The sequence below is a fragment of the Octopus bimaculoides genome, chromosome 23 (assembly GCF_046866305.1).
Source record: "Octopus bimaculoides isolate indiv1 chromosome 23, ASM4686630v1, whole genome shotgun sequence".
NCBI lineage: Eukaryota > Metazoa > Mollusca > Cephalopoda > Octopoda > Octopodidae > Octopus > Octopus bimaculoides.
In genome coordinates, this window is record NC_142950.1 from 10,407,452 (window position 1) to 10,426,634 (window position 19,183).

Here is a 19,183-nt window from a genome sequence, read left to right on the forward strand (position 1 = left end):
ACATACATATATACATACATGCATACATGCATACATACATATATACATACATACATACATACAAACATGCATACATAATAAATACATACATACATACACGCATACATACATACATTCATGCATGCATCCATGCATACATACATACATAGAAAACATTGCAAATATTCTCCATCTGAGATTCTCATGTGAATAGATGCACGCACTTGGGTGTATGCGTCAACAGCTCAACCAAAACACCAACTCAACCAAAACACCAACTCAACCACATATTTACAAACACCAGGAACTCCCTTAGCTCAAAATGTCTTATTGCTTTGTGAGCGACGGAAACTGAAAGAAGTCCATTGTCGATGATTCATATCGTCGTTCAATGCTCGAAATGAGGGGTAGATGGACTGCCGACAACTGATGAAGGGTCGTTCTTTATGTTACTTGTCCTCTTTTCCATTTGCTTCTCTCGTTGTTTGCATATTCAACACATTTGTTTTCGTATTTCATGTTGTTTACAGTTTGTGGCGTCCTGTACTCATATACATATATATATATATATATATATATATATATATATATATATATATATATATATATATATATGCATGTATATATCTATTTTTGTGTGTCTTTGTATCTGTGTTTTTTCCCACCACCGCTTGATAACCGTTGTTGGAATGATTACGCCCCTATAACCTAACGGTTCGCCAAAAAGACCGATAGAATGAGTGCCAGGCCTAGCAAAAAATAATAATAATAATAAGTACTGGGATCGATTCATTGGACTAAAAATATCCTTCAATGTGGTGCCCCAGTATAGCCGCATTCTAATGAGTGAAAGAAGTAAAAGATAAAAGAATGAAAATCGTGGTTGTAGGTTCAAATTCGGCTCTTTCCATGCTACACATATCGCACATTTTACTTTTGTTTTTCAATTTGTTTTTCCTTTTTTAGGTTATGCTCCAGTTACTGGTATGTGCAGACCTCACAGAAGCTGTTCCATCAACAAAGATGACGGCTTAACGTCCGCTTTTATCGTGTCTCATGAAGCTGCGCATGTGTAAGTACGAATCTGTTACTTGTTGCTGTTGTTGTTTAAACCAGAGGGAACCCCTAACCCAATGTTTTCCAACTCATTTTTCCTCAGGCCTCACCATAACTTTCCAGAAAAATGTGTACCCCACCGGTGAAATACCCTTAAAGATATATCTACACCAGGACACTAGAATAGCATAAGGCGGCGAGCTGGCAGAAACGTTAGCATGCCGGGCGAAATGCTTAGCGGTTTTTCGTCTGCCGTTACGTTCTGAGTTCAAATTCCGCCGAGGTCGACTTTGCCTTCCATCCTTTCGTGGTTGATTAAATAAGTACCAGTTACACACTGGGGTCAATATAATCGACTTAATCTGTTTATCTGTCCTTGTTTGTCCCCTCTGTGTGTAGCCCTTTATGGTCAGTAAAGAAATAAGAATAGCGTTATACTGTAGCAAACAGTTTTCACACAGTATGGTTGGCAGAAGGGGTTGGTTTGGCTAGGCTGAGAATAGGTGTGGTATTTTCGCTGTGAAAAAAAGATTTTCCCATTTCCATGTCCCACTGTAAACAAAAAAGAAAAAAATTTAGATCCCACGCTCCACCACAATTTTCCCTGGCCCCACTGGTGGGACGTATGCCCCATGTTAGGAGAATAACTGCACTAACTCTAGCCCCAACCTTAACTCTAACGCTATCTCCATGATCAAAAACATCCCAGACATTACAATTCAGTTTTTATCCAAGCCTCAGTGTCCAATATGTCAGCTGGCATCGAGCAGACCTATAATCAAAGGCGTTCTAACCGTGAGCAGCCAGTCTTTTCTCAAGTTACTGTTCACCCAGCACTACATTATCTATGATCCTTTTTGAGATATGTTCAGTGAGATATAAGGGAGATTTTGCTGTTATTTCTAGAATATCGAGGTACCTCGTTTAGGTACCTTCGTTTATCCTTTATATCTCAGCGATGTACTGGGAATAGATTCAGATATCGTTTAAAATACACTATTTACATTATTTACATTTGACGGATATTTGTCCTCATCTTGTTTGTTGTTAACACAACGTTTCGGCTGATATACCCTCCAGCCTTCATCAGGTGTCTTGGAGAAATTTCGAACCTGGGTTCTCATTCCTAAGGTATTTTTCGATGTTATTATTATTATTATTATTATTATTATTATTACTAAGGAAACTTTACTCTTTTTCTCTCGCTTCATTTGTTTGTGTTTTTTTTTTTCTCAGGTTTGGTGTGCAGCACGATGGTCAGGGTAATCATTGCTACGGTACCAAGTACCATGGAAGCATCATGGCACCAATGGTGGAGTCAACCTTTGGCACATATTACTGGTCGGACTGCAGCGCAGCCAGAATGAGATATTTCGCTTAGTGAGTAACTTACACAAGCGCAAGCACACATGAATACTGGCATATACATACACACTCATGCGTACACATATGGACATACATGAAAAATACAATCTTTAAGAGGAACAGTAAAAGTATACAAGACTCTTCTCAAATCTGACATGTGAATTTGATTCTGTTATCTACATTCCACTGACGGAGTTTTGTGTCTGTTAAAAAAACCAGCTCCTTCCTCAGAGGATCTCAAATAATTAATGTTAGACAAAAACATATAGACATACACACACACATACACTTATACATACGTACATGCCAATATATATATATATATATATATATACATACATACATATACTCAGACATACACTCATGCATACATGCCCACCTACATACCTGCCTACATATATACATACATACACACGTATACCACATCGAAGGCGGCGAGCTGGCAGAAACGTTAGCACGCCGGGCAAAATGCTTAGCGGTATTTCGTCTGCCGCTACGTTCTGAGTTCAAATTCCGCCGAGGTCGACTTTGCCTTTCATCCTTTCGGGGTCGATTAAATAAGTACCAGTTACGCACTGGGGTCGATATAACCGACATAATCCGTGTGTCTGTCCTTGTATATCCCCTCTGTGTGTAGCCCCTTATGAGTAGTAAAGAAATAACACACATATATCACACATACATGCACATGGATAAATACATACATACATAACATAACATAATGTAACTACAGCATATCAATAACAGTAATACAGCATAGCATAAACTTTATATCTTTTATCCAGCCATTTATCCTGTCTCCGAAACAACCCAAAACGTCGTACCTGGCCTTCAATGGCTACACCAATTGGTGTCGGCTGGACTTTGGATGCCCAGTGCAAACAAGAATTTGGTGAAGGCTTCCGTGTATGTGGAGGGGTAAGTTGCGGGCCAAAGCCTTTATGCCAGAAATCAGACATTACATAAAACTTAATATTATCTGCCGAATAACCTTTCAATTCATTCTACATTTTATCACTGAACTTATATACTTCACGTGTCTTCTTCTATGGTTACTCTTGCGGCCTTGTGTTCCGCACATTCTATGCTCATTTGATAATACCCTTATCTAAAGCCACATATATATTTACACACCCACAAACATTCATTTACACACATGTATGTATATATACGTGTATGTGTAATGGTGTGTGTATGTGCGTATGTGGACGGATGAATAGGCATAGATTATTTATTTGTTTATCAGTACATATTGTAAAGCTGAGTTTGTGTGTGTGTGTGTGTGTGTGTGTGTGAGTGAGTGAGTGTGAGAGAGAGAGAGAGAGAGAGAGAGAGAGTGTGTGTGTGTGTGTTGCATCTATAGAAATCCACACCTTACAAGATAGCAATTTGGGAGTCGCACTAATGGATTGCTCATGGTCGAAAATACCCGGAATCGGCCATTTATTTTTTTCTCTTCCTTCCTAACAGGTCACACACACACACACACACACACCAGGACTGGACATCAGTCCATCGCAGGATGGGGCAACAAGATAGGAAGAATTTTGCTCCAGAACATAACACATCGCCTGGTCCAGGAATCGAAACCACAATCTCACGATCACGAGTCCTGTACCCTAACCACTTAACACCTAACTTCCACTCATTGCAGATCAGAAACTTTCTTTTAATCACAATACAAATTAGTCCAAATTCTCTTGGTTCTAATTAGCTAACGACACATTATCTTTCTTTTTTAGTGGGTGTCGGTTGTTTGAGAGTTCCGGTTATTTGAGAACCGGATAAGAGGGAGTTTACCACACACTTATTCAAATGTTATAAACTTTAACATAATTTTCTCAATTTTTTAAATTTTTATTTTATGATTTCAGTTTCGACAGCTTGATCCTTGCACCCGTCTATGGTGCAGTCATCAGAGCACTATGCACATGTGCAGAACCAAAAATGGACCACCATTAGAAGGTTCGAAGTGTGGATTCGGTCAGGTTCGTTTCGCATAAAATTAATTTATTAACTGGTATTTTTTTTTCAAATGTGTTCCACATTAGTCCGGTTTTTTTTTTAATTCATTTTCATTTCACCATCCGGTGTATCTTTCTTTTATCTTCTTCTTTACCATCAACTGCAGCGGTAGCAAGGGCAGTAGCTTCTTCTTCTTCTTCTTCTTCTTCTTCTTCTTCTTCTTCTTCTTCTTCTTCTTCTTCTTCTTTTTCTTCTTCTCCTCCCCCTCCTCCTCCTCCTCCTCCTCCTTCTTCTTCTTCTTCTTCTTCTTCTAGTTTCTTCTTCCTCTTAGATTTCTTATTCTTTCTCTACTACTACTACTACTACTTTTGTCTCGTAGTGGTGCCTTGGTGGAGCCTGCCAGTACAAAAGCAACTTGATCCCGATTGATGGAGCGTGGGGCTCTTGGACCAGCTGGGGCCCGTGTTCTGTGACCTGCGGCTTCGGGGCACGTTTCAGGCAGCGCAAATGTAACAACCCCAGGTAAGTGTAAAAATAAAATAGCGTATTTACTTGAGTACCCCTAAATAATTCGTCTGATATATATGAGTATATTTATGGAATAACACTCACAACACACACATACACACGTACATACATACATACATATATATGTATGTATGTATGTATGTAGGCGCAGGCGTGGCTGTGTGGTAAGAAGCTTGCTTTCCAACCACATGCCTCTGGGTTCAGTCTCACTGCGTGGCACCTTCGTCAAGTGTCTTCTACTATAACCTCAAGCTATGCATTACTTACTTGTTATATATATATGCTTGTGTGTCTGTGTTTTTCCCCCACCATCGCTTGACAACCGATGTTGGTGCGTTTACGTATCCGAGAAATCTTGTTCTGTCTGTGGTACTTTTTGTCTCTACTACAACTACAGTTTTTTAAAGGAGTTACACTTGCAACAGGAAATGTCAAATGAAGCTTTCATTACATTGTTTTTAAACACATTACACTTTGTTTGAAACGATCGTAGATTTTTTTTTTCTATTTTTCACAGATTTTAGTAATGCTTGGTACTTCAGGTAAAAGTTTAAGATTTTTGGTTTAACTGACTCAATCGTAACACAAGGGATGGATGCCTTTTGCCAAAGAAGAATTACCTTTTTTGCTACAATCTTGTCGAATTGTTTAATTGGAGGATCTTTCTTAACTACATTCTGTTCTTTTTCTCATTCAAATAAAACACATTTTAGTACGTCCTTGTAAGTTGGCAAAACTTGCTCGCTAAGATCACATGGAGTAACAATTATCGGGCATTCAATATCATGGCGCGTTATTAGCTTATGAGCCATCACTAAATGTAAGCAATATTAAATTTAACACAATCATTAATTTTAATACAATGGCCTAAAGTCAAGGTACAAAGCAGAAAACTTCACACACGTACGACGTACGTCCAGAACGCAATGACCTTTGCAGCGGCACTGGAGAGAAGTTCACACTCCCGTTCTCTTTATAATCAATGCGAAACCTCAAGATATTAGTTAATTGTATTAAAACTTGGTATGCAACCGCTTAAAGATATTATATTTACTGTAGAGATATGTATTCGTTACGACTTATAATCCATGAAATCCAAACTTCAACCAAAAATACCGATTTTTAAAATTTTTAATTGCGTTGCGGAGTCTAAGAAAAATATTTAGCCACAAAGTTCATTATACACCTTTTTCTTTTAACCCTAATTCATAACAAAATATCATTTCTCAATTACCAGTTTCGCAAGTTGCCTTTTTCGCTCTACCCTAATATCCATACACTTATATATACATATGTATATGGACACATATTCACACATACATACAAATGCACACGTACATACAAATATATACGCAAGCACTCACGCATGTCGGTTCACAAACCAATGGAAGTTCCAGGTCCAACATAGACAAGCTTCCATGTATGATGTTTGCGTAAAATAAGAGCACAAATAAGTTAACAGCTCACTACAGCTGTTTCAGACGCTTTTTTTTTTGATGAATCGTTCGATTACCTGATGAAAAAAAGGGTTTTCTTCAGATTACTGAAAATTTTTCCGGAGTAAGAAACCTACAAGATGTGGACTGACCCTCTCAATTAGGGATCATTGAAGAGAGTGGAAACACACCGAGGGTTAGCTAGGTTTAACCGGCTATAAATGATACCTAACTGAGAGGGTTAGTCCACATCTTGTGGTATTTCTTTTCTCTCAACCAAAATTTTAATCACATGAAGAAAATGGTTTTCCATGATGTAATCGGATGATTCACCAATAAAAAGGGTCTGAAACAACTGTAGTGAACCTTTAAAACATTTGTATGTATATATATTTGTATGTAATAATAATATAGATTTAATCAAAAGATTAAATGTGGTACTTAAAATGTTTGAGGCACCAAAATTTGGTAGGGTAAAAACCAAAAACAAAATCAGGAGATTTGGTGAATAAAATTTGAAGAAAAGCAACAAAAATTCAATAGGTTATAGCAGTACGTACTGTAGTGAGAACACTACATGAATAAATGAAGTTTGTACGAAACGTACGTACTGCTATAACCTATTGAATTTTTGTTGCTTTTCTTCAAATATATTTGTATGTATGTATATATCCATAATACGTGCATGCATTCATTCAGACATACATAAATACATACATACATACATGCATGCATGCATGCATACATTCGTATGAACATGTATGAACACATGCACATATATTCTTATTTCTTCAGCCCAGCGTTTAATGGAAAAGAATGTGAAGGTCGCGTTGAAGAATTCAAGATTTGCAAAACGGACGTAGGTAGTATTTCTTTCTCATAGATTACATATAAAAAAAAAGTTGTTTTTTTTTAAACCTGTAAAATTGAACATGGAACACCTGTGGTTTGTGTGAATGTAAACGGAAAACTATTGAGAGTATTTGAATAAATTTGAATATTTTAAAGTGAGATAATGTGGTGAAGTATAATAAGAGGACGGAGTTCATCGCAGACGAGAAAACAAAAGAAATAAAGAGAGTGAGAGACCATGAATGAATACACATAAATACACACACACACACACACACACACACACACACACACACACACACACACACACACACATACTCGCACACAAACAAACATACTCACGCACGCATGTGTACTGAGAAAAATATATATGCACAGTATGAATATTTATACTTTGTCTCCCTTTACATATATATATATATATATATATATATATATATATATATATATATATATATATATATTAGTTTATGTATATATTAATATTATCTCAGTTATTAAAACTTACGATAATTTGAAGACGTTAATAGTTACCAGAGGTAGCAAAATTACACTAAAAAACAATATACCCCAGCCGCTTTACAGGTTGTTATACCGAGTTAAAGTGATACATTTTGAGAATATATATATATATATATATATATATATATATATATATATATATATATATATATATTCCTTATAAATGTCCTGAAAACTCATCACAGCCTTGGCTTTGTTATCTCGTTCTGTCCAATATATATATATATATATATATATATATATAGGGGAAATAAGCAGCTCTACCCAATATATGTGTATTTATGTGTGTATATATACATACATAATACATACATACATACATTTTGTGTGTGTGTGTGTGTGTGTGTGTGTGCGGGTGCGTGCGTGTGTGTATGAGTGTGTATAATTGTATGTACGATGAGGTGCTGAAAAGTTCCTGGCATTCAGGGTATCGCGAAAAGCCTGGTCGGGGTCCGAACTTCCAGAGTTCCTTTACAGGACTTAGAAAAACCGAAGGACCGCTGCAATGAGTGTGTGAATGTGAAACAGGAATATGTTGAATAAAATCATAATTAATTGATCCTATATTTTCCTTTACCCAGGAACTTTTCAGCACCCCTTCGTATGTACCTATCCATGTGCATTCATACATACATACAGACATACATGCATACATACGTCATAATTTTTTGTTGTAGGTGTGTGTAAACAACAGAGACATGAGAGCTGAACAATGTGCACTTTTCGATGGCTATGTGATTGGAAACAACCAGCACACATGGAGACCAACACAACTTGGCAACGGTAGGATATTTTGAGCGTTTATTACATCCAGAATGTTTAGTGAAAAGACAAAGTGAAGTTGAGTGAGGTAACATAAATTCGGAGACGTACAAGCTAGGCAAAGTGTTTGATCTGAGCCCATATATACTCTTTACTCTTTACTCCCTTTTACTTGTTTCAGTCATTTGACTGCGGCCTTGCTGGAGCACCGCCTTAATAGTAGAGCAAATCGACCCCAGGACTTAGTCTTTGGAAGCTTAGTACTTATTCTATCGGTTTTTGCCGAACCGCTAAGTTACGGGGACGGAAACACACCAGCATCGGTTGTCAAGGGTGAGTAAGCGAGGTCATACCATTTTGGTCAAAAACTGTCTCACACTTCCGTGAGCAAGCAAGGTACAAATTTTGCTGCAACTCTTTTCATTTGCAATTCTTGGCTCCAGGACACATCATAGAGGCACCTCTTATACTCTTTTTACTCTTTTACTCTTTTACTTGTTTCAGTCATTTGACTGCGGCCATGCTGGAGCACCGCCTTTAGTAGAGCAAATCCACCTCAGGACTTATTCTTTGTAAGCCTTGTACTTATTCTATCGGTCTCTTTTGCTGAACCGCTAAGTTACGGGGACGTAAACACACCAGCATCGGTTGTCAAGCGATGCTGGGGGACAAACGCAGAGACACAAACATATATATATATATATATATATATATATATATATATATATATATATATATATATATATACGACGAGCTTCTTTCAGTTTCCGTCTACCAAATCCACTCACAAGGCTTTGGTTGGACTGAGGCTATAGTAGTAGACACTTGCCCATTGTGCCACGCAGTGGGACTGAACCCAGAACCATGTGGTTTGTAAGCAAACTACTTACCACACAGCCACTCCTGCGCCTATGTTAACTTCCTTTGTGTCTTTCTTTTACTCCTTCTCTCTCTCATTCATTCTATACAACATAAATCATAACAAGACAATCAACCAACCAAATTTTAATATCGGTTGTTATTGTTATATGAGCATACTACAAAGCAGTGTGCAGTGCGTCTGATATCCAAGTAACAACTCTGGACATGTTTCTGCTCTGTTAGACCTCATCAGCGACGCTTAGTCTAACCGTTGCTGTGTAATTCCTAAGAAGCTTGCTTCTCAACCACATGGTTCCGGGTTCAGTCCTACTGCGTGGAACCTTGTATGTGTGTGTGTGTGTGTGTGTGTGTGTTTGTGTGTGTGTGTGTGTGTGTGTGTGTGTGTGTGTGTGTGTGACTTTGTGCCTGTGTTCGTCCCCCGACCAACGCTTGACAACCGGTGTTGGTGTGTTTAATCCTCGTAAACTAGCGGTTCGGCAAAAGGCACCGATAGAATAAGTACTGAGCTTAAAAGTCCTTGGGTTGATTTCTTCGACTAAAATCCTCCAAGGCAGTGCTCCAGCATGGCCACTGTCAAATGACCGAAACAAGCAGAAGAATAAAAGAATCAACCCAGTTCAAATGTTTTTTTGTTTCTATTTTTCTTTTTAAATAAACATTGTAAAGTTATTGTTATGTCTTCCAGGTACGAACTATTGTAAACTTAACTGTATCTCAAAAGAGACAGCGGAAATTCTTCAAACGGAAGCAGATGTCAAAGACGGAACACCTTGCAAATACGATGGTACAAATAATATATGCGTCCGAGGAATTTGCCAGGTAGGGTATTTGAAATAATTATGAGAATATATCTTTCTATTTATTGTTTACTAATCTAAGAACAGCAGTAACCGTGCAACGCCGAGTCATTCAGCTCGTATGTAATATATATAAGCACATACATACATATATGTACTACGTGCGTTTGCATGTATTGTATTGCACCGAGAAAATAAATATAAATGCACCCTTTTAAAGCCTAGCCAGGCTCATGGGCCCGGTTTCCCGGTTTCAATGGCGTATGTGTTCCCCGCAGCTGGATGGGACGCCAGTCCATCGCAGCGTTACTCATTTTTGCCAGCTGAGTGGACTGGAGCAACGTGAAATGAAGTGTTTTGCTCAAGAACACAACGCGTCGCCCAGTCCAGGAATTGAAACCACAATCTTACGATCATGATGCTGACACCCTAACTACTAAGCCACGCGCCTCCACTATAGCACCGAGAGAAATGATATAAATAAATACTTCTTGTTTATGGGATCTATATACTTTTACCGCCATGCATGCGTATGGGTGTGTTTGATAAATAAAAACTGTTAAATAACATTTATTTTAAAGCATGTCTAAATGTAACAATAGAACATTACTGATAAAAAGAAACAATACTAAGAACAGAATCAAATTGATTTTTAAATTCTTTTTGACACGGACTTTCAGTTCACCTAGCGGTATATCCAACATGGTTGGAAAAGCCTCGTTCTTATCAACCGCCATTTTGAGTTGCAGCTGTATGAACAAGTATTAAGTTTTGTCCCAACAGTGTCTCTAAATGATATCTGGATTTGTTCGTTTATGTTGCAGGAAGTCGGTTGCGACGGTGTCTTAGAATCTCCGATGCAGGAAGACGCCTGTGGACAATGCAATGGGGACAATTCTACTTGTAAATCGATCTCAGGAACAACGAATCGATCGTCAGAGAAAGGTATGTCTATCCTCCACTCTCTTTTCCTCCCTCCCTCTTCCTGTCTCTCTCTCTTTTTCCAGACTTTCTCTCTCTCTCTCTCCATCTTTCTCTCTCTAACTTCCTCTCTCTGTCGGTTCCTTTTCTTCTCTCTCTCAATCCTTTTCCTACCCTCTCCCATTTCTCTCGCTCTTTCTCTCTGGCTCTCTGTCTGTCAGTCTGTCAGTCTCTCACTCCCTCTCTCTCCCTCTCTCTCTTCCTCTCTCTCTCTCTCTCTCTCTCTCTCTCTTCCTTCCTCTCTCTCTCCCTCTCTCTCAACATAAGAGTATCCCTACTGACGTAAGCAATTCAACTATGGATAGCGGTCGAACGCTCTTCCGCACCTCTGAACCAACGAGGTTTCAAAGATACGAAAATATTTTGACACAAATTAAATTTAAATGTTGAAGTGAATCTAACGGATTGCGTGTGTTTGTGTGTTTGTGTGTGTGTGTGTGTGTGTGTGTGTGTGTGTGTGTGTGTGTGTGTGTTAATGGCTTATACACACCTTCTGCGCTATAATTGTATTTATTTATATATATATATATATATATATATTCATTCATCTTTCTATATTTTGTGCCATTTTCCTCTATTCTGCTGCAGAACTGATGAAATATCATAGAATCATTGTTTTACCAAAAGGTGCCAGAAATATCTTCATATCAGAGTCTCCCAGTCGAAATAATTTCATGGGTATGTCTTTAACTAAGCCTTCTCTTATTCACTTCTATTAACTCGCCCTTTATTATGAGAAAAAGAAACCTACTCCGCGGTCATTCGATCTGTAGGAAATGGTAGCTAAATTTCCATGAAAACATACCCTACTCTCTTAAAACCTCATAGGTAAGTCAACTCAACCAGGACTTATTACGTTGTATTACTGCCCCTTGTTTACAAGCCAACGACAAAGCAAGAAAAGGCCCCCTACGTGGTCTATTGGTTTATTAGAAATAGTAGCTAAACTTCCTTCAAATGATAGCATACTGTCTTAAAAACCTCATGGTTAATTCATTAATCCAGCCTACTACTTGATCGCTCGATATATTAGAAATAGTAGCTAAATTTTTCTCAATTCATAAAAAAAAAGGCAGCGACTCATAACCTAATTAGTACGGACTTATAGTTCCACGACACATCTCACGGATGCTCTAGGATACATCATTAATAATGTTTCTGGGGTCTTTAGAAGTTTCGGGTCTTTCAACATCGGACCCCACTCGCCCAGATGACCCCAGCCGGGGTTGACCAAGTCTCAACCTTTTTTTTTTTTTATCCAAAAACACTTTGTAGTCTCCACTACAACTTCGGAGATGGATTTTATGACCGTCCACTTCGCTGCTCCAAGCCCAGTCAAAGCTTGGCAAAATGAACGCCCCGCAAAACCTCGACCGTCCACTTCAACACTTCAATTTCTGCACTACTCTACTAGTTCCTGGTGTCTGGCAAGCTTCTTCTCTTGAGCTTCCGCCATCTGTTTCTCCCAGGGCACTGTCAGGTCCTACATAATCACCTGTTCGGTGGAATTTGAGAAAACAGTTATGTCAGAGTGGAGTGACGTTGATATTATGTGTTCTGCGAATTTTAATTGTTCGACACTGTTCGATTTCAATTGATTCGAGGCTAAATAATAACATCAACAACAATAACAAGCCAACGAGTGAGCAACGACGTGGTCACTCAGCAGGCTAAAAGTGACAGCCAGATTGCTTCAAATCATAAGCCATCGTATCTTTTTAAAGTAAAGTTACATTAGACAATTGAGTCCTAGAAAATCAATATCTGGGGAAAATGAGAATGTCACCGCTGGAACATCTTTGGTTATTCACCTGCTTGGTCAGGCTTGACCTGAGACAAAACACCCAGTAATATACTGGAAACCAATACAATAGGTTATATTCCCCTCTTTGTTGTCATTATTTTTTACTCTATTTTAGCGGTATTTCGTCTATCGCTATGTTCTGAGTTCAAACTACGCTTAGGTCGACTTTGCTTTTCATCCTTTCGGAGTTGATAAATTAAGTACCAGTCAAGTATTGGGTTCGAGGTGATCGATTGTTCTCCTCCCAACAAAAACCCAGGCCTTGTGCCTATAATAGAAACGATTATTTTGACTCTATTTAAGGCAGCGTGCTGCAGAATCGTTAGCACGCTGGACGAGATGCTTAGTGGTATTGAAAGGTCAACTTTGCCTTTCATTCTTTCAGGTTCGATAAATTAAGTACCACTGAAACACTGGGGTCGACGTAATCGTCTAGTCCTCTTCCCCTAAATTTCAAGCTTTGTGTCTATAGTAGAAAGGATTATTTTGCCTCTATTTTGAGTGATGGGTTAGCAGGATCGTTAAAGCGACAGACAAAATGCTTTGCCTTATTCCGTTCCCTTACGTTCTGTATTCAAACCCCGTCAGGGTCAATATTGCCCTTCATCCCTCCAGGGTCGAGAAAATAAAGAAACAGTCGAGCACTGGATTCTAAGGTATTGACAAGCCTCCTTCCCTCAGAACTACCGGCCTTCTACCTATGTTAGAAGCCATTACCTTTTCTAAGTTTAGGATGGTGGAATCTGAGAGTAGTTAGAGCGTCGAACAAAACGCTATGCGGAATTTCTTCCAGCTCTTTACGTTCTAAGTTTAAATTCCGTCAAGATAAACTTTGCCTTTTAATTCCTCCGGGCCCAATAAAATAAAATACCAATCACATATTGGAATCAGATACTTTTTCCCAAAACATCTGACCTTTTTCCGATGTATGAAACTTATTTTCTCTATATTTTCTTTCTAACATATCCCTAAACCATGTACGTGTATTCTGACACACTTTCAGCCCTTCAGCGGTTGGTAAACTAAAGTACCAATCATGCAACCCTTTTCACAACTTCTGGTCTTCTGCCTATAATAGAAACAATTGTTGTGACTATTTTTTTTTCAAGATCTCCGTTGAATCTAATCCTACTTTTATTTCTGTTACAGCACTTGAAGACGAGAAAGCCGACGAATTCCCTTTGAATGGTGACGGCATTCAGGCCACTTCCCATTCGTTCATATTAAAAGGGGCTCGCTTTGTTTACACCAACACTGAAACAGAAGAAACGTTACAAACAACCGGACCGATTAACGGCTTTTTAATTGCATTGGTATGGCGTAATTTTGGTCTTTGGTAAAAAAAAAAAACCCAGTGTTTCCCAGAAATATTTTTCGAACCATCGTCTCCCTCTTTTTTTTTACTAATACATTTTTCAATGACAACCCAACCCTCCCCCTACTTGCTACCAATCAACAAAATTGACTGGTACTTAATTTATCGACCCCCGAAAGGATGAAAGGAAAAGTCGACCTCGGCGCAATTTGAACTCAGAACTTAGAGACAGACGAAATACCGCTAAGCATTTCGCCCGGCGTGCTAACCTTTCTTATTTCTTTATTGCCCACAAGGGGCTAAACATAGAGGAGACAAACAAGGACAGACAAAGGGATTAAGTCGATTACATCGACCCCAGTGCGTAACTGGTACTTAGTTTATTTACCCCGAAAGGCAAAGTCGACCTCAGCGAAATTTGAACTCAGAACGTAACGGCAGACGAAATAGCGCTAAGCATTTTGCCCTGCGTGCTAACGTTTCTGCCAGCTCGCTTCCTTAGTGACAGTCACTTATTAGCGATCACATTAGAACAAAATCTATTCGATAACAATTATCTACTTGATAACATTAAGCAGAAAAATTAGCAATCTGGGCCTCAGGTTCTAATAAGTGCGTAATTTTTCCAATTCAAATCCATTTTTAATACAGAATTTGTGACCCACGAATGTTGATAACAATAACTGTTTGATAACGCTAAGCAGATGATATAGCAATCTGAACAATAGATTCTAATAAGCGCATAATTTTTTCAATTTTAATTCATTTTAAGTACAGAGTTTGCAACCCACGAATTTCGATAACAATAACCGTTTAATAACATTATCCGTGATTATAATAAATGGCTTCCTTATCGATACTGCATTTTTAATGACTTCACCAATGTTTTTTGGGGGTTTTTTTCATTTTTTTCTTTTTTGTCTTTTTACTACTTCTAGTTGTATATGACAGAAAACAACACAGACTCCGAGATAACGTATAGTTACACGGCCAGTCGAGATGATTACACTTTTGAGAAAAACAGTTTTAAGTGGCGTTTTGACAAATGGAGTGAATGTAGTGTTTCTTGCGGCGCAGGTAAGCGATTGTCGTTGCTATTGTTGGTGTTGTTGTTGTTGTTTTTGTTGTTGTTGTTGTTGTTGTTGTCATTGTTGTTGCTGTTGTTGTTGTTGTTAAGACGGTGAACTTGCAGTCAAAACGTTTAGCTAGCGTCATTTCTCCTGGGGTTTATGCTGTGTCAAGGTCAACTTTGCCTCTCGTATCTTTCAGAGTCTATAAAATAAGTACCTGCTGAATACTGGGATTGATTTAATCCACATGGCCCTCCCCTCAGAAAATTAGTGCCCGTAGCAGAAATTTCGTCCTGTCTTTGTCCTTACATGTTTTTTTTTTTTAATTTATATTAGCCCTTGTGGGCACAACTGGTTATGGCCAAGAATCTCACAAGAAAATCTGTAGTATTGAGCAGAATATTTGCTGTGGCCCATCTTTTATGCCAAGACAAAACATGCACATGATAGCACTTCCAATCAGTTAAGATCAAAAGTCATGAGAGCCACTGCCTGGTACTGCATCAGGGCATTTATTATGACTGTTATTGTTGTTGTTGTTATTATTATTATTATTATTAGTAGTAGTAGTAGTAGTAGTAGTAGTAGTAGTAGTAGTAGTAGTAGTAGTAGTAGTAGTATTCACTAGTCTTATTCACGTGCTTTCACTACACTACCGAGCGCAGCTGTGTGTGCCTTGGGTATGTGCTGTGATTTGTTGTGATGCTCTTATTGTTACTGTATGGAAAGTGTTTTTCATGGGATGTGTGCGGTGCCTAGTAGTGCTATTCTCTGTATGTTATATATACTTGTAAGTCCTGGTGTTTTTGTTATGTATTTGTCTGAATTTTTTAATCATACCTAAAGCGCCTACTATGATAGGAATTGTTTCTGTTTTTAGACTCCACATTCCAGTTACCTCGATCTTTGTATTTTAGAGAAACATTGTCATCTATTGGTATTGATACGTCGACTAGAAAGCATTTTTCCTTATTATTATTATTATTATTATTATTATTATTATTATTATTATTATTATTATTATTATTATTATTTTTATTATTGTTGTTATTATTATTATTATTATTATTATTATTATTATTATTATTTACTTTTAATCTGCGTGTTTGTTACAATCACTCGCCGAGACACACCCAGCGTCCTAGGGCGAGTGAAGAATAAGTGATGTTACAGTATGACTGAAAGCTTGGGGAGTTCAAATGACAGGGGAAGTAGCGAAATATCTTCATGTAGTGCAATACAGACATTTAAATTGATAAGGTTTTTCTAAGGATGCGAGTAGTACTTGTCAACACAATCTTCTGAGACAAGGTTCTCCTGGGATATTCTCTGAGACAAGATTCTCCTGAGATATTCTCTGAGACAAGGTTCTCCTGGGATATTCTCTGAGACAAGATTCTCCTGAGATATTCTCTGAGACAAGGTTCTCCTGGGATATTATTATTATTATTATTATTATTATTATTATTATTATTATTATTATTATTATTGTTGTTGTTGTTGTTGTTATACATTCATGTGTACACACACATACATACATACATACATACATACATGATGATGATGGCCGTCCACTCTTGACCGAGGAAGACCATTGCCGACCTTCAGGAACATTGTGCGCTCTAGGACTAACTTATATTTTGCATTTGCGGCTCCGTTGGTGGCTAATGAGCCCTGATCTTGACAAGCATATACGACTGCAAACATTGCAGATTAAGCTTTCCCCATTCACTATACGAGCCGTGCGCTTTCGCGCAGCTCGCTTAAGTTCTTCATGCTGGATACGTGCTCTGTCAAAAGTGTCGATCCCCTCCTTAACCTGCTTCCTCCATCCGGGGTGATGACAGGCATTGTTCTCATACATACATACATACATACATACATATATACATACATACATACATATATACATACGGCTTCTCTGTTCAGATTATAATTATCTTTAATACCAATAATAGCCAGTGTACTTGATTATGTGAGTAAATGCCGAGGTGTCAATCTGGATTAGCCAGGGTTTTCAGAAAAAAGAAATAAACTAACTCACACAAAACAAATACAATCTGTGAACGAAACAGTAACAATATGCAATACCATTCTCAAGTTTAAACTGTGATTTTGTTTTCGTTATCTCCATTCCAATGAGGAAGCTTTGTATCTTTGTTAGAAACCAGCTCCTCAGTGGAAGAATTCAAATTGTTAAAAAGAGAAGAGAACTAACATACAGACAAACATACAGACAGACAAACATACAGACAGACAAACATACAGACAGACAAACATACAGACAGACAAACATACAGACAGACAAACATACAGACAGACAAACAGACATGTGTATGAGCATGTGTTATTAATTGGTCGATAATTAATGTCTTTGCCAACAGGAACGCAGAATACGATGTACAACTGTTACAATACACTCACCGATAAACTTGTTGACAAGAACTTCTGTCTCCATCTTGAAAATCCCCGGATTGACAAAGTGGAATGTACACGGGAGGAGTGTATGAAATCGAGGTAAATATACATGGTGGTGCTCCAGCATGAGCGCAGCCAAATGGCTGAATCTAATAAAAGAATGTTGTTATGTCTTCACTCAGTGATCTTCGCTGCCTCTCCCCTACTATCTCCCTCTCTCTCTCTCTCTTTCCCTCCCTCCTTCTCTCGCCTTCTCTCTCCCCCTTCTCTCTCTTTCTCTCTCTCTCCCTCTCTCTCTCTGTATATATATATATATATATGTATATTTGCATGCATCTTATGTATGTATGTATGTATGTATGTTTGTTTGTATGTATGTATATGTACATCATAATCGTCAGTCGAAGCGACGATGAGCATCTAGTCATCCTTAAGAATGACTGATGACTTGCACGACGACATAGCTTAAAGAAAAGTTGCACCCCGTCCACTTTACTCTCTTGTCCATGGCCATCTTCAATCCAGGCGTTAGACCAGGTCAAGAGAACTGGAGATGAAGACGGATGCAGCGGATGATCAAAATGTCTTACATTCCTCATCCTGCTCTCCACAATGCGATGCTGCAACCATCTTCCCTTCCCTTGAACCATGAAGGTTTCTTCCACAGAGTTCACCAGATTCAGTCTTCACAACCATAGATAGGCAAGTCCTAATATGCTAATTAGCTCATAGCTGAAACTCTGATAGAGTAGGGTAGACCTAGGAACAGAATAGACCTGGGAACAACAGTGACCAAGAGGCGGTTCCGTCTTTCCTCAAAACTCTGGAACATTGTACCAGGGTTCCACTACTCAAATGCAGTTTAAAGTCATGCTCAACACAAATTTATAACCAATTGCCTCAGGAATCTACAGGAATTTTCATTAGAACAGGATAATATAAAGCAAAGCAGCCAGGAAAAGAGAACCCATTGGTCCAACAGTAATATGTGATGAATGCGGACGATTTAGCCTCACCAGAGCTATCCTCACAGGTCAACTACGGAAAAACGTAGAAAGACCATAGCTACTATTTCTAACAGATCGAATGATCATGTAGTAGGAATGACAATTTTCTTGCCTGTCTTTGTCTTTTGTCTTCTGTAAATTTGAACTATATATATAGTTTTGAAATATTATAAGTAAGTTATGAAGAAAGCGCTTCTTTTTATGCAGGTGGGTGGTTGAACGATGGAGCAGTTGTTCTAAAACATGCGGCTCAGATGGTGTGGAGAAACCCGTATACTTTTGTGTGTCAGACAGCCGAAAGAAAGATGAAGTGATTTCTGATTCTTACTGCGATAAAAGTAAAGAACCCAATGGTACCCGGGAATGCAACCGGGTTCCTTGTGCTGGAGAATGGCAAATCGGTGAATGGACTAAGGTAAGATTTTTGTCAATTATTTTTTTATG

The 19,183-nt window shown here is 38.3% G+C and overlaps 1 protein-coding gene across 2 annotated transcripts in view; it reads left to right on the forward strand.

Moving 5' to 3' along the window:
- LOC106879716 (A disintegrin and metalloproteinase with thrombospondin motifs 2-like) overlaps positions 1–19,183 on the forward strand; it is a 75,321-nt gene that overhangs the window by 53,219 nt on the left and 2,919 nt on the right. For both annotated transcript variants that reach the window (XM_089340687.1, XM_089340686.1), the window contains 14 exons: positions 946–1,051; positions 2,272–2,415; positions 3,186–3,318; positions 4,275–4,388; positions 4,745–4,887; positions 7,125–7,188; positions 8,381–8,486; positions 10,033–10,166; positions 10,969–11,089; positions 11,714–11,803; positions 14,079–14,242; positions 15,183–15,321; positions 17,699–17,831; positions 18,947–19,154. In XM_089340687.1, coding sequence (XP_089196813.1) covers positions 946–1,051; positions 2,272–2,415; positions 3,186–3,318; positions 4,275–4,388; positions 4,745–4,887; positions 7,125–7,188; positions 8,381–8,486; positions 10,033–10,166; positions 10,969–11,089; positions 11,714–11,803; positions 14,079–14,242; positions 15,183–15,321; positions 17,699–17,831; positions 18,947–19,154 — 1,799 coding nt within the window. The remainder of the gene's footprint in view (positions 1–945; positions 1,052–2,271; positions 2,416–3,185; positions 3,319–4,274; positions 4,389–4,744; positions 4,888–7,124; positions 7,189–8,380; positions 8,487–10,032; positions 10,167–10,968; positions 11,090–11,713; positions 11,804–14,078; positions 14,243–15,182; positions 15,322–17,698; positions 17,832–18,946; positions 19,155–19,183) is intronic.